Source organism: Oncorhynchus kisutch, unplaced genomic scaffold (genome assembly GCF_002021735.2).
Source record: "Oncorhynchus kisutch isolate 150728-3 unplaced genomic scaffold, Okis_V2 scaffold3995, whole genome shotgun sequence".
Taxonomy (NCBI): domain Eukaryota; kingdom Metazoa; phylum Chordata; class Actinopteri; order Salmoniformes; family Salmonidae; genus Oncorhynchus; species Oncorhynchus kisutch.
In genome coordinates, this window is record NW_022265940.1 from 57,501 (window position 1) to 73,559 (window position 16,059).

A 16,059-nucleotide genomic window follows, 5' to 3' on the forward strand; every position below is an offset into this window, starting at 1 on the left:
GTGAGGTTATCTAGATGGTTAGGTCTGTAGTGAGGATATCTAGATGGTTGGGTCTGTAGTGTTCAGCAGCAGTACCTCTGTAGTGGGGTTATCTAGACGGTTGGGTCTGTAGTGTTCAGCAGCAGTACCTCTGTAGTGGGGTTATCTAGATGGTTAGGTCTGTAGTGTTCAGCAGCAGTACCTCTGTAGTGGGGTTATCTAGATGGTTGGGTCTGTAGTGAGGTTATCTAGATGGTTAGGTCTGTAGTGAGGATATCTAGATGGTTGGGTCTGTAGTGGGGTTATCTAGATGGTTGGGTCTGTAGTGAGGTTATCTAGATGGTTGGGTCTGTAGTGTTCAGCAGCAGTACCTCTGTAGTGGGGTTATCTAGATGGTTAGGTCTGTAGTGGGGTTATCTAGATGGTTGGGTCTGTAGTGGGGTTATCTAGATGGTTGGGTCTGTAGTGGGGTTATCTAGATGGTTAGGTCTGTAGTGAGGTCTGTAGTGGGGTTATCTAGATGGTTAGGTCTGTAGTGGGGTTATCTAGATGGTTGGGTCTGTAGTGGGGTTATCTAGATGGTTGGGTCTGTAGTGGGGTTATCTAGATGGTTAGGTCTGTAGTGAGGTCTGTAGTGAGGTTATCTAGATGGTTGGGTCTGTAGTGGGGTTATCTAGATGGTTGGGTCTGTAGTGAGGTCTGTAGTGAGGTTATCTAGATGGTTAGGTCTGTAGTGAGCTCTGTAGTGAGGTTATCTAGATGGTTAGGTCTGTAGTGGGGTTATCTAGATAGTTAGGTCTGTAGTGAGGTTATCTAGATGGTTAGGTCTGTAGTGAGGTTATCTAGATGGTTGGGTCTGTAGTGGGGTTATCTAGATGGTTAGGTCTGTAGTGGGGTTATCTAGATGGTTAGGTCTGTAGTGGGGTTATCTAGATGGTTAGGTCTGTAGTGGGGTTATCTAGATGGTTAGGTCTGTAGTGTTCAGCAGCAGTACCTCTGTAGTGGGGTTATCTAGATGGTTAGGTCTGTAGCGTTCAGAAGCAGTACCTCTGTAGTGGGGTCTGTAGTGGGGTTATCTAGATGGTTGGGTCTGTAGTGTTCAGCAGCAGTACCTCTGTAGTGGGGTTATCTAGATGGTTAGGTCTGTAGTGTTCAGCAGCAGTACCTCTGTAGTGGGGTTATCTAGATGGTTAGGTCTGTAGTGAGGTTATCTAGATGGTTAGGTCTGTAGTGGGGTTATCTAGATGGTTAGGTCTGTAGTGGGGTTATCTAGATGGTTAGGTCTGTAGTGGGGTTATCTAGATGGTTAGGTCTGTAGTGTTCAGCAGCAGTACCTCTGTAGTGGGGTTATCTAGATGGTTAGGTCTGTAGCGTTCAGAAGCAGTACCTCTGTAGTGGGGTCTGTAGTGGGGTTATCTAGACGGTTGGGTCTGTAGTGTTCAGCAGCAGTACCTCTGTAGTGGGGTTATCTAGATGGTTAGGTCTGTAGTGGGGTTATCTAGATGGTTAGGTCTGTAGTGGGGTTATCTAGATGGTTGGGTCTGTAGTGTTCAGCAGCAGTACCTCTGTAGTGGGGTTATCTAGATGGTTAGGTCTGTAGTGAGGTTATCTAGATGGTTAGGTCTGTAGTGAGGTTATCTAGATGGTTAGGTCTGTAGTGAGGTTATCTAGATGGTTAGGTCTGTAGTGAGGTTATCTAGATGGTTAGGTCTGTAGTGGGGTTATCTAGATGGTTAGGTCTGTAGTGGGGTCTGTAGTGATGTTATCTAGATGGTTAGGTCTGTAGTGAGGTTATCTAGATGGTTAGGTCTGTAGTGGGGTCTGTAGTGGGGTTATCTAGATGGTTAGGTCTGTAGTGGGGTTATCTAGATGGTTAGGTCTGTAGTGGGGTCTGTAGTGGGGTTATCTAGATGGTTGGGTCTGTAGTGTTCAGCAGCAGTACCTCTGTAGTGGGGTTATCTAGATGGTTAGGTCTGTAGTGAGGTTATCTAGATGGTTAGGTCTGTAGTGGGGTTATCTAGATGGTTAGGTCTGTAGTGGGGTTATCTAGATGGTTAGGTCTGTAGTGAGGTTATCTAGATGGTTAGGTCTGTAGTGAGGTTATCTAGATGGTTAGGTCTGTAGTGGGGTCTGTAGTGGGGTTATCTAGATGGTTGGGTCTGTAGTGTTCAGCAGCAGTACCTCTGTAGTGGGGTTATCTAGATGGTTAGGTCTGTAGTGGGGTTATCTAGATGGTTAGGTCTGTAGTGAGGTTATCTAGATGGTTAGGTCTGTAGTGGGGTTATCTAGATGGTTAGGTCTGTAGTGAGGTCTGTAGTGGGGTTATCTAGATGGTTAGGTCTGTAGTGAGGTTATCTAGATGGTTGGGTCTGTAGCGTTCAGCAGCAGTACCTCTGTAGTGGGGTTATCTAGATGGTTGGGTCTGTAGCGTTCAGCAGCAGTACCTCTGTAGTGGGGTCTGTAGTGGGGTTATCTAGACGGTTGGGTCTGTAGTGGGGTTATCTAGACGGTTGGGTCTGTAGTGTTCAGCAGCAGTACCTCTGTAGTGGGGTTATCTAGATGGTTAGGTCTGTAGTGAGGTTATCTAGATGGTTAGGTCTGTAGTGTTCAGCAGCAGTACCTCTGTAGTGGGGTCTGTAGTGGGGTTATCTAGATGGTTAGGTCTGTAGTGGGGTTATCTAGATGGTTAGGTCTGTAGTGAGGTCATCTAGATGGTTGGGTCTGTAGTGGGGTTATCTAGATGGTTAGGTCTGTAGTGTTCAGCAGCAGTACCTCTGTAGTGGGGTTATCTAGACGGTTAGGTCTGTAGTGAGGTTATCTAGATGGTTAGGTCTGTAGTGAGGTTATCTAGATGGTTAGGTCTGTAGTGGGGTTATCTAGATGGTTGGGTCTGTAGTGGGGTTATCTAGATGGTTGGGTCTGTAGTGAGGTTATCTAGATGGTTAGGTCTGTAGTGAGGTTATCTAGATGGTTGGGTCTGTAGTGTTCAGCAGCAGTACCTCTGTAGTGGGGTTATCTAGACGGTTAGGTCTGTAGCGTTCAGCAGCAGTACCTCTGTAGTGACTCTTGCCATTCCTTGGTGGTGTTGTGTTATAGGGAGCCGTTCAGGGACCTGAGGAGTTCGCTGAGGGCTTTGTGATCGGAGTACGCAGTCTACTGGGCCACACTGTCGGTAAGTGTGTGTGCGTGTGTGTGTGCGTGTGTGTGCGCTTGTGTGTGTGTGCGCTTGTGTGTGTGTGCGCTTGTGTGTGTGTGCGCTTGTGTGTGTGTGCGCTTGTGTGTGTGTGTGCGCCTGTGTGTGTGTGCGCCTGTGTGTGTGTGCGCCTGTGTGTGTGTTCGCCTGTGTGTGTGTGTGTGCGCTTGTGTACATGTGCTTGTGTGTTTACCACAGGAGGTTGGTGGCACTTTAATTTGGGGAGGATGGGGCTCGTGGTGGACTGGAGCGGAATCAGTGGAATGGGATCAAATACATGGTTTCCATGGTTTCGATGCCGTTCTGGACGTCATTATGAGCCGTCCTCCCCTCAGCAGCCTGAGTATATCTGAATGTCTTCTCTCTCCTCCCCACCAGGTGGCGCTGCAGGCATGGTGTCCCGTATTACGGGGTCGGTGGGTAAAGGACTGGCTGCCATCACCATGGATAAAGAGTACCAGCAAAAAAGACGGGAGGAGATGAACAGACCACCCAGAGACTTTGGAGAGAGTCTGGCCAAGGGAGGCATGGGATTCTTTAAGGTACCACTGTGGTGCTCTGATCATTAATAACAGACAGTCTTTAAGGTACCACTGTGGTGCTCTGATCATTAATAACAGACAGTCTTTAAGGTACCACTGTGGTGCTCTGATCATTAATAACAGACAGTCTTTAAGGTACCACTGTGGTGCTCTGATCATTAATAACACAGTCTTTAAGGTACCACTGTGGTGCTCTGATCATTTAATAACAGACAGTCTTTAAGGTAGTTCTCTGATCATTAATAACAGACAGTCTTTAAGGTACCACTGTGGTGCTCTGATCATTAACAACAGACAGTCTTTAAGGTACCACTGTGGTGCTCTGATCATTAATAACAGACAGTCTTTAAGGTAGTGCTCTGATCATTAATAACAGACAGTCTTTAAGGTAGTTCTCTGATCATTTAATAACAGACAGTCTTTAAGGTAGTTCTCTGATCATTTAATAACAGACACTTTATCCAGAGACCCTTAGTGAACCACTCAATTCCGATAAAAGTAATTCACATAGAAAATATACGAGGGGAATTGGGATTTCAGTTTACTTCTTCCTAAAACTGACTGAATTAACTTGGACTTGACCACAACCCTGCGAGGAACACATGTTCGTTTGTATGTCGCCCATGTGGGGGAAAACACACCCGAAACTGTGGGGTTGAAAGCACATGTTCCAATATTGTCCTTGGTGATGAGTCAGGGGACTTTAAGGCCCTGTGTTGAATATTAAACCGATGATTCAACAACACATTAAATGAGCAGCATCCCAAATGCCCCCCCCCCCTATTCCCTATGTAGTGCACTACTTTTGACCAGGGCCTATAGGGCTATATAGAAACGAGGGTGCCATTTTGGGAAGCATCTGTGTGGTTGCCTACAGCACGACCTTGACATTATAGTACTAAAAGGTCATCATACTGCATGATGTGTATTTTAATGTAAAATCCTTTTTGCCGTAGTGGGCTTTAAATCAATAAATGTAATGTTACAGACAGACTATAGGGGGAAACTGCTCATGTAAAGCCACCTCTATTGATACAGGACCTAAAGTAGGGTCGTCTACAGTAGGGTCGTCTGCCTCTATTGATGCAGGACCTAAAGTAGGGTCGTCTACAGTAGGGTCGTCTACCTCTATTGATACAGGACCTAAAGTAGGGTCGTCTACAGTAGGGTCGTCTACCTCTATTGATACAGGACCTAAAGTAGGGTCGTCTACAGTAGGGTCGTCTGCCTCTATTGATGCAGGACCTAAAGTAGGGTCGTCTACAGTAGGGTCGTCTACCTCTATTGATACAGGACCTAAAGTAGGGTCGTCTACAGTAGGGTCGTCTACCTCTATTGATACAGGACCTAAAGTAGGGTCGTCTACAGTAGGGTCGTCTACCTCTATTGATACAGGACCTAAAGTAGGGTCGTCTACCTCTGTTGATTCAGGACCTAAAGTAGGGTCGTCTACCTCTATTGATACAGGACCTAAAGTAGGGTCGTCTACCTCTGTTGATTCAGGACCTAAAGTAGGGTCGTCTACCTCTATTGATACAGGACCTAAAGTAGGGTCGTCTACAGTAGGGTCGTCTACCTCTATTGATACAGGACCTAAAGTAGGGTCGTCTACCTCTGTTGATTCAGGACCTAAAGTAGGGTCGTCTACAGTAGGGTCGTCTACCTCTATTGATACAGGACCTAAAGTAGGGTCGTCTACAGTAGGGTCGTCTACCTCTATTGATACAGGACCTAAAGTAGGGTCGTCTACAGTAGGGTCGTCTACCTCTATTGATACAGGACCTAAAGTAGGGTCGTCTACCTCTATTGATTCAGGACCTAAAGTAGGGTCGTCTACCTCTATTGATTCAGGACCTAAAGTAGGGTCGTCTACCTCTGTTGATTCAGGACCTAAAGTAGGGTCGTCTACAGTAGGGTCGTCTACCTCTATTGATACAGGACCTAAAGTAGGGTCGTCTACAGTAGGGTCGTCTACCTCTATTGATTCAGGACCTAAAGTAGGGTCGTCTACCTCTGTTGATTCAGGACCTAAAGTAGGGTCGTCTACAGTAGGGTCGTCTACCTCTATTGATACAGGACCTAAAGTAGGGTCGTCTACAGTAGGGTCGTCTACCTCTATTGATACAGGACCTAAAGTAGGGTCGTCTACAGTAGGGTCGTCTACCTCTATTGATGCAGGACCTAAAGTAGGGTCGTCTACAGTAGGGTCATCTACAGTAGGGTCGTCTACCTCTATTGATACAGGACCTAAAGTAGGGTCGTCTACCTCTGTTGATTCAGGACCTAAAGTAGGGTCGTCTACCTCTATTGATACAGGACCTAAAGTAGGGTCGTCTACAGTAGGGTCGTCTACCTCTATTGATTCAGGACCTAAAGTAGGGTAGTCTACCTCTGTTGATACAGGACCTAAAGTAGGGTCGTCTACAGTAGGGTCGTCTACCTCTATTGATAAAGGACCTAAAGTAGGGTCGTCTACAGTAGGGTCGTCTACCTCTATTGATTCAGGACCTAAAGTAGGGTCGTCTACAGTAGGGTCGTCTACCTCTATTGATACAGGACCTAAAGTAGGGTCGTCTACAGTAGGGTCGTCTACCTCTATTGATACAGGACCTAAAGTAGGGTCGTCTACCTCTATTGATTCAGGACCTAAAGTAGGGTCGTCTACCTCTATTGATTCAGGACCTAAAGTAGGGTCGTCTACCTCTGTTGATTCAGGACCTAAAGTAGGGTCGTCTACAGTAGGGTCGTCTACCTCTATTGATACAGGACCTAAAGTAGGGTCGTCTACAGTAGGGTCGTCTACCTCTATTGATACAGGACCTAAAGTAGGGTTGTCTACAGTAGGGTCGTCTACCTCTATTGATTCAGGACCTAAAGTAGGGTCGTCTACCTCTGTTGATTCAGGACCTAAAGTAGGGTCGTCTACAGTAGGGTCGTCTACCTCTATTGATACAGGACCTAAAGTAGGGTCGTCTACAGTAGGGTCGTCTACCTCTATTGATACAGGACCTAAAGTAGGGTCGTCTACAGTAGGGTTGTCTACCTCTATTGATGCAGGACCTAAAGTAGGGTCGTCTACAGTAGGGTCATCTACAGTAGGGTCGTCTACCTCTATTGATACAGGACCTAAAGTAGGGTCGTCTACCTCTGTTGATTCAGGACCTAAAGTAGGGTCGTCTACCTCTATTGATACAGGACCTAAAGTAGGGTCGTCTACAGTAGGGTCGTCTACCTCTATTGATTCAGGACCTAAAGTAGGGTCGTCTACCTCTGTTGATACAGGACCTAAAGTAGGGTCGTCTACCTCTATTGATACAGGACCTAAAGTAGGGTCGTCTACAGTAGGGTCGTCTACCTCTATTGATGCAGGACCTAAAGTAGGGTCGTCTACCTCTGTTGATTCAGGACCTAAAGTAGGGTCGTCTACCTCTATTGATACAGGACCTAAAGTAGGGTCGTCTACAGTAGGGTCGTCTACCTCTATTGATACAGGACCTAAAGTAGGGTCGTCTACCTCTATTGATTCAGGACCTAAAGTAGGGTCGTCTACAGTAGGGTCGTCTACCTCTATTGATACAGGACCTAAAGTAGGGTCGTCTACCTCTGTTGATTCAGGACCTAAAGTAGGGTAGTCTACCTCTTGATACAGGACCTAAAGTAGGGTCGTCTACCTCTATTGATACAGGACCTAAAGTAGGGTCGTCTACCTCTATTGATTCAGGACCTAAAGTAGGGTCGTCTACAGTAGGGTCGTCTACCTCTATTGATGCAGGACCTAAAGTAGGGTCGTCTACCTCTGTTGATTCAGGACCTAAAGTAGGGTCGTCTACAGTAGGGTCGTCTACCTCTATTGATACAGGACCTAAAGTAGGGTCGTCTACAGTAGGGTCGTCTACCTCTATTGATGCAGGACCTAAAGTAGGGTCGTCTACAGTAGGGTCGTCTACCTCTATTGATGCAGGACCTAAAGTAGGGTCGTCTACCTCTATTGATACAGGACCTAAAGTAGGGTCGTCTACCTCTATTGATTCAGGACCTAAAGTAGGGTCGTCTACAGTAGGGTCGTCTACCTCTATTGATGCAGGACCTAAAGTAGGGTCGTCTACAGTAGGGTCGTCTACCTCTATTGATGCAGGACCTAAAGTAGGGTCGTCTACCTCTGTTGATTCAGGACCTAAAGTAGGGTAGTCTACCTCTTGATACAGGACCTAAAGTAGGGTCGTCTACCTCTATTGATACAGGACCTAAAGTAGGGTCGTCTACAGTAGGGTCGTCTACCTCTATTGATTCAGGACCTAAAGTAGGGTCGTCTACCTCTGTTGATTCAGGACCTAAAGTAGGGTCGTCTACAGTAGGGTCGTCTACCTCTATTGATACAGGACCTAAAGTAGGGTCGTCTACAGTAGGGTCGTCTACCTCTATTGATGCAGGACCTAAAGTAGGGTCGTCTACCTCTGTTGATTCAGGACCTAAAGTAGGGTAGTCTACCTCTTGATACAGGACCTAAAGTAGGGTCGTCTACCTCTATTGATTCAGGACCTAAAGTAGGGTCGTCTACCTCTATTGATTCAGGACCTAAAGTAGGGTCGTCTACAGTAGGGTCGTCTACCTCTAGTGATTCAGGACCTAAAGTAGGGTCGTCTACCTCTGTTGATTCAGGACCTAAAGTAGGGTCGTCTACAGTAGGGTCGTCTACCTTTATTGATACTGGACCTAAAGTAGGGTCGTCTACAGTAGGGTCGTCTACCTCTATTGATGCAGGACCTAAAGTAGGGTCGTCTACAGTAGGGTCATCTACCTCTATTGATACAGGACCTAAAGTAGGGTCGTCTACAGTAGGGTCGTCTACCTCTATTGATGCAGGACCTAAAGTAGGGTCGTCTACCTCTATTGATACAGGACCTAAAGTAGGGTCGTCTACAGTAGGGTCGTCTACCTCTATTGATTCAGGACCTAAAGTAGGGTAGTCTACCTCTGTTGATACAGGACCTAAAGTAGGGTCGTCTACAGTAGGGTCGTCTACCTCTATTGATACAGGACCTAAAGTAGGGTCGTCTACAGTAGGGTCGTCTACCTCTATTGATTCAGGACCTAAAGTAGGGTCGTCTACAGTAGGGTCGCCTACCTCTATTGATACAGGACCTAAAGTAGGGTCGTCTACAGTAGGGTCGTCTACCTCTATTGATACAGGACCTAAAGTAGGGTCGTCTACAGTAGGGTCGTCTACCTCTATTGATACAGGACCTAAAGTAGGGTCGTCTACCTCTATTGATTCAGGACCTAAAGTAGGGTCGTCTACCTCTATTGATTCAGGACCTACAGTAGGGTCGTCTACCTCTATTGATACAGGACCTAAAGTAGGGTCGTCTACCTCTATTGATACAGGACCTAAAGTAGGGTCGTCTACAGTAGGGTCGTCTACCTCTATTGATACAGGACCTAAAGTAGGGTCGTCTACAGTAGGGTCGTCTACCTCTATTGATTCAGGACCTAAAGTAGGGTCGTCTACCTCTGTTGATTCAGGACCTAAAGTAGGGTCGTCTACAGTAGGGTCGTCTACCTCTATTGATACAGGACCTAAAGTAGGGTCGTCTACAGTAGGGTCGTCTACCTCTATTGATACAGGACCTAAAGTAGGGTCGTCTACAGTAGGGTCGTCTACCTCTATTGATGCAGGACCTAAAGTAGGGTCGTCTACAGTAGGGTCATCTACAGTAGGGTCGTCTACCTCTATTGATACAGGACCTAAAGTAGGGTCGTCTACCTCTGTTGATTCAGGACCTAAAGTAGGGTCGTCTACCTCTATTGATACAGGACCTAAAGTAGGGTCGTCTACAGTAGGGTCGTCTACCTCTATTGATACAGGACCTAAAGTAGGGTCGTCTACAGTAGGGTCGTCTACCTCTATTGATACAGGACCTAAAGTAGGGTCGTCTACAGTAGGGTCGTCTACCTCTATTGATACAGGACCTAAAGTAGGGTCGTCTACAGTAGGGTCGTCTACCTCTATTGATGCAGGACCTAAAGTAGGGTCGTCTACAGTAGGGTCATCTACAGTAGGGTCGTCTACCTCTATTGATACAGGACCTAAAGTAGGGTCGTCTACCTCTGTTGATTCAGGACCTAAAGTAGGGTCGTCTACCTCTATTGATACAGGACCTAAAGTAGGGTCGTCTACAGTAGGGTCGTCTACCTCTATTGATTCAGGACCTAAAGTAGGGTCGTCTACCTCTGTTGATACAGGACCTAAAGTAGGGTCGTCTACAGTAGGGTCGTCTACCTCTATTGATACAGGACCTAAAGTAGGGTCGTCTACAGTAGGGTCGTCTACCTCTATTGATGCAGGACCTAAAGTAGGGTCGTCTACCTCTGTTGATTCAGGACCTAAAGTAGGGTCGTCTACAGTAGGGTCGTCTACCTCTATTGATACAGGACCTAAAGTAGGGTCGTCTACAGTAGGGTCGTCTACCTCTATTGATGCAGGACCTAAAGTAGGGTCGTCTACAGTAGGGTCATCTACAGTAGGGTCGTCTACCTCTATTGATACAGGACCTAAAGTAGGGTCGTCTACCTCTGTTGATTCAGGACCTAAAGTAGGGTCGTCTACCTCTATTGATACAGGACCTAAAGTAGGGTCGTCTACAGTAGGGTCGTCTACCTCTATTGATTCAGGACCTAAAGTAGGGTCGTCTACAGTAGGGTCGTCTACCTCTATTGATGCAGGACCTAAAGTAGGGTCGTCTACCTCTGTTGATTCAGGACCTAAAGTAGGGTCGTCTACCTCTATTGATACAGGACCTAAAGTAGGGTCGTCTACAGTAGGGTCGTCTACCTCTATTGATACAGGACCTAAAGTAGGGTCGTCTACCTCTATTGATTCAGGACCTAAAGTAGGGTCGTCTACAGTAGGGTCGTCTACCTCTATTGATACAGGACCTAAAGTAGGGTCGTCTACCTCTGTTGATTCAGGACCTAAAGTAGGGTAGTCTACCTCTTGATACAGGACCTAAAGTAGGGTCGTCTACCTCTATTGATACAGGACCTAAAGTAGGGTCGTCTACCTCTATTGATTCAGGACCTAAAGTAGGGTCGTCTACAGTAGGGTCGTCTACCTCTATTGATGCAGGACCTAAAGTAGGGTCGTCTACCTCTGTTGATTCAGGACCTAAAGTAGGGTCGTCTACAGTAGGGTCGTCTACCTCTATTGATACAGGACCTAAAGTAGTGTCGTCTACAGTAGGGTCGTCTACCTCTATTGATGCAGGACCTAAAGTAGGGTCGTCTACAGTAGGGTCGTCTACCTCTATTGATGCAGGACCTAAAGTAGGGTCGTCTACCTCTGTTGATTCAGGACCTAAAGTAGGGTAGTCTACCTCTTGATACAGGACCTAAAGTAGGGTCGTCTACCTCTATTGATACAGGACCTAAAGTAGGGTCGTCTACCTCTATTGATACAGGACCTAAAGTAGGGTCGTCTACAGTAGGGTCGTCTACCTCTATTGATTCAGGACCTAAAGTAGGGTCGTCTACCTCTGTTGATTCAGGACCTAAAGTAGGGTCGTCTACAGTAGGGTCGTCTACCTCTATTGATACAGGACCTAAAGTAGGGTCGTCTACAGTAGGGTCGTCTACCTCTATTGATGCAGGACCTAAAGTAGGGTCGTCTACCTCTGTTGATTCAGGACCTAAAGTAGGGTAGTCTACCTCTTGATACAGGACCTAAAGTAGGGTCGTCTACCTCTATTGATTCAGGACCTAAAGTAGGGTCGTCTACCTCTATTGATTCAGGACCTAAAGTAGGGTCGTCTACAGTAGGGTCGTCTACCTCTATTGATTCAGGACCTAAAGTAGGGTCGTCTACCTCTGTTGATTCAGGACCTAAAGTAGGGTCGTCTACAGTAGGGTCGTCTACCTTTATTGATACTGGACCTAAAGTAGGGTCGTCTACAGTAGGGTCGTCTACCTCTATTGATGCAGGACCTAAAGTAGGGTCGTCTACAGTAGGGTCATCTACCTCTATTGATACAGGACCTAAAGTAGGGTCGTCTACAGTAGGGTCGTCTACCTCTATTGATGCAGGACCTAAAGTAGGGTCGTCTACCTCTGTTGATTCAGGACCTAAAGTAGGGTCGTCTACAGTAGGGTCGTCTACCTTTATTGATACAGGACCTAAAGTAGGGTCGTCTACAGTAGGGTCATCTACCTCTATTGATACAGGACCTAAAGTAGGGTCGTCTACAGTAGGGTCGTCTACCTCTATTGATGCAGGACCTAAAGTAGGGTCGTCTACCTCTGTTGATTCAGGACCTATTGTAGGGTCGTCTACCTCTATTGATACAGGACCTAAAGTAGGGTCGTCTACAGTAGGGTCGTCTACCTCTATTGATGCAGGACCTAAAGTAGGGTCGTCTACCTCTGTTGATTCAGGACCTAAAGTAGGGTCGTCTACCTCTATTGATTCAGGACCTAAAGTAGGGTCGTCTACCTCTGTTGATTCAGGACCTAAAGTAGGGTCGTCTACAGTAGGGTCGTCTACCTTTATTGATACAGGACCTAAAGTAGGGTCGTCTACAGTAGGGTCGTCTACCTCTATTGATGCAGGACCTAAAGTAGGGTCGTCTACCTCTGTTGATTCAGGACCTAAAGTAGGGTCGTCTACAGTAGGGTCGTCTACCTCTATTGATACAGGACCTAAAGTAGGGTCGTCTACAGTAGGGTCGTCTACCTCTATTGATACAGGACCTAAAGTAGGGTCGTCTACAGTAGGGTCGTCTACCTCTATTGATGCAGGACCTAAAGTAGGGTCGTCTACCTCTGTTGATTCAGGACCTAAAGTAGGGTAGTCTACCTCTTGATACAGGACCTAAAGTAGGGTCGTCTACCTCTATTGATACAGGACCTAAAGTAGGGTCGTCTACTTCTGTTGATTCAGGACCTAAAGTAGGGTCGTCTACAGTAGGGTCGTCTACCTCTATTGATTCAGGACCTAAAGTAGGGTCGTCTACCTCTGTTGATTCAGGACCTAAAGTAGGGTCGTCTACAGTAGGGTCGTCTACCTTTATTGATACAGGACCTAAAGTAGGGTCGTCTACAGTAGGGTCATCTACCTCTATTGATACAGGACCTAAAGTAGGGTCGTCTACAGTAGGGTCATCTACCTCTATTGATACAGGACCTAAAGTAGGGTCGTCTACAGTAGGGTCGTCTACCTCTATTGATGCAGGACCTAAAGTAGGGTCGTCTACCTCTGTTGATTCAGGACCTAAAGTAGGGTCGTCTACCTCTATTGATACAGGACCTAAAGTAGGGTCGTCTACAGTAGGGTCGTCTACCTCTATTGATGCAGGACCTAAAGTAGGGTCGTCTACCTCTGTTGATTCAGGACCTAAAGTAGGGTCGTCTACCTCTATTGATACAGGACCTAAAGTAGGGTCGTCTACAGTAGGGTCGTCTACCTCTATTGATACAGGGCCTAAAGTAGGGTCGTCTACCTCTATTGATTCAGGACCTAAAGTAGGGTCGTCTACAGTAGGGTCGTCTACCTCTGTTGATTCAGGACCTAAAGTAGGGTCGTCTACCTCTGTTGATTCAGGACCTAAAGTAGGGTCGTCTACAGTAGGGTCGTCTACCTTTATTGATACAGGACCTAAAGTAGGGTCGTCTACAGTAGGGTCGTCTACCTCTATTGATGCAGGACCTAAAGTAGGGTCGTCTACCTACTGTTGATTCAGGACCTAAAGTAGGGTCATCTACAGTAGGGTCGTCTACCTCTATTGATACAGGACCTAAAGTAGGGTCGTCTACAGTAGGGTCGTCTACCTCTATTGATACAGGACCTAAAGTAGGGTCGTCTACAGTAGGGTCGTCTACCTCTATTGATGCAGGACCTAAAGTAGGGTCGTCTACCTCTGTTGATTCAGGACCTAAAGTAGGGTAGTCTACCTCTTGATACAGGACCTAAAGTAGGGTCGTCTACCTCTATTGATACAGGACCTAAAGTAGGGTCGTCTACCTCTATTGATTCAGGACCTAAAGTAGGGTCGTCTACAGTAGGGTTGTCTCCCTCTATTGATACAGGACCTAAAGTAGGGTCGTCTACAGTAGGGTCGTCTACCTCTATTGATTCAGGACCTAAAGTAGGGTCGTCTACAGTAGGGTCGTCTACCTCTATTGATACAGGACCTAAAGTAGGGTTGTCTCCCTCTATTGATACAGGACCTAAAGTAGGGTCGTCTACAGTAGGGTCGTCTACCTCTATTGATACAGGACCTAAAGTAGGGTCGTCTACAGTAGGGTCGTCTCCCTCTTGATACAGGACCTAAAGTAGGGTCGTCTACCTCTATTGATACAGGACATAAAGTAGGGTTGTCTACCTCTATTGATACAGGACCTAAAGTAGGGTCGTCTACAGTAGGGTCGTCTACCTCCTATTGATTCAGGACCTAAAGTAGGGTCGTCTACCTCTATTGATTCAGGACCTAAAGTAGGGTCGTCTACCTCTATTGATTCAGGACCTAAAGTAGGGTCGTCTACCTCTATTGATACAGGACCTAAAGTAGGGTCGTCTACCTCTATTGATACAGGACCTAAAGTAGGGTCGTCTACAGTAGGGTCGTCTACAATTGGGTCGTCTACCTCTATTGATTCAGGACCTAAAGTAGGGTCGTCTACCTCTATTGATTCAGGACCTAAAGTAGGGTCGTCTACCTCTATTGATTCAGGACCTAGAGTAGGGTCGTCTACCTCTATTGATACAGGACCTAAAGTAGGGTCGTCTACCTCCTATTGATTCAGGACCTAAAGTAGGGTCGTCTACAGTAGGGTCGTCTACCTCTGTTGATTCAGGACCTAAAGTAGGGTTGTCTACCTCTATTGATACAGGACCTAAAGTAGGGTCGTCTACAGTAGGGTCGTCTACCTCTATTGATTCAGGACCTAAAGTAGGGTCGTCTACCTCTATTGATTCAGGACCTAAAGTAGGGTCGTCTACAGTAGGGTCGTCTACCTCTATTGATACAGGACCTAAAGTAGGGTCGTCTACCTCTATTGATTCAGGACCTAAAGTAGGGTCGTCTACAGTAGGGTCGTCTACAATTGGGTCGTCTACCTCTATTGATTCAGGACCTAAAGTAGGGTCGTCTACCTCTATTGATTCAGGACCTAAAGTAGGGTCGTCTACAGTAGGGTCGTCTACCTCTATTGATTCAGGACCTAAAGTAGGGTCGTCTACCTCTATTGATTCAGGACCTAGAGTAGGGTCGTCTACCTCTATTGATACAGGACCTAAAGTAGGGTCGTCTACCTCCTATTGATTCAGGACCTAAAGTAGGGTCGTCTACAGTAGGGTCGTCTACCTCTGTTGATTCAGGACCTAAAGTAGGGTTGTCTACCTCTGTTGATTCAGGACCTAAAGTAGGGTCGTTACTTGTCTTGATAAGGCCAAGGTTTTCAAAACACAACAACAAATTAACCCTCTTCATTCAGGACAATTTCATGTTAAATGTAATTTCCTCCCGGACAGAGTGGTTTTCAAGAGGTTGTTCTTTCCTGTTAGTCTTGAATAGACCTTTGTGTTGGATACAATGGAGCCCTGACGGTCCTCTCTCCTCTCTGTCTCGCTCTCTGTCTCTCTCTCTCTCACTCTCTCTCTGTCTCTCTTTCTCTCTCTCTCTCTCTCTGTCTCTCTCTCTTTCTCTCTCTGTAGGGGGTCGTTGGTGGGGTAACAGGCATCGTCACCAAACCTGTGGAAGGTATGTTTATTCGCAACGCTCTGACCTGTTGCTGAACTCTTCTTCTTCTCCCATCACTCATAAATGTTCAATACATATTTCCTTTCCAATTTTGTGTGGAAACAGAAGTTTTTCTCGACCCTTCAAGGATTTGGAGAACATATAGAATGTACACTGAGTGGACAAAACATTATGAACACCTGCTCTTTCCGTGACACAGACTGACCAGGTGAATCCAGGTGAAAGATATGATCCCTTATTGATGTCACCTGTTTGTTAAATCCACTTCAATCAGTGTAGATGAAGGGGAGGAGTCAGATTAAAGAGACATGACATTTTTATGTGTCATTCAGAGGGTGAATGGGCAAGAACAGGGTATGGTAGTAGGTGCCAGGCGCACCTGTTTGTGTCAAGAACTGCAACGCTGCTGGGTTTTTCACTCTCAACAGTTTCTCGTGTGTATCAAGAATGTTCCACCACCCAAAGGACATCCAGCCAACTTGACACAACTGTGGGAAGCATTGGAGTCAACATGAACCAGCATCCCTGTGGAACGCTTTCAACACCTTGTAGATCTGATTTGAGTTAAGATCTCAAACAGCCGTCGCCAACGGCG

At 46.4% G+C, this 16,059-nt stretch overlaps 1 protein-coding gene across 1 annotated transcript in view; it reads left to right on the forward strand.

The window, feature by feature from the left end:
- Positions 1-16,059, forward strand: part of LOC109887319 (vacuolar protein sorting-associated protein 13C-like) — a gene marked incomplete at its 5' end in the record, with an annotated part of 96,530 nt that overhangs the window by 55,593 nt on the left and 24,878 nt on the right. The window contains 3 exons of the mRNA XM_031821589.1: positions 3,076-3,151; positions 3,551-3,714; positions 15,419-15,464. Coding sequence (XP_031677449.1) covers positions 3,076-3,151; positions 3,551-3,714; positions 15,419-15,464 — 286 coding nt within the window. The remainder of the gene's footprint in view (positions 1-3,075; positions 3,152-3,550; positions 3,715-15,418; positions 15,465-16,059) is intronic.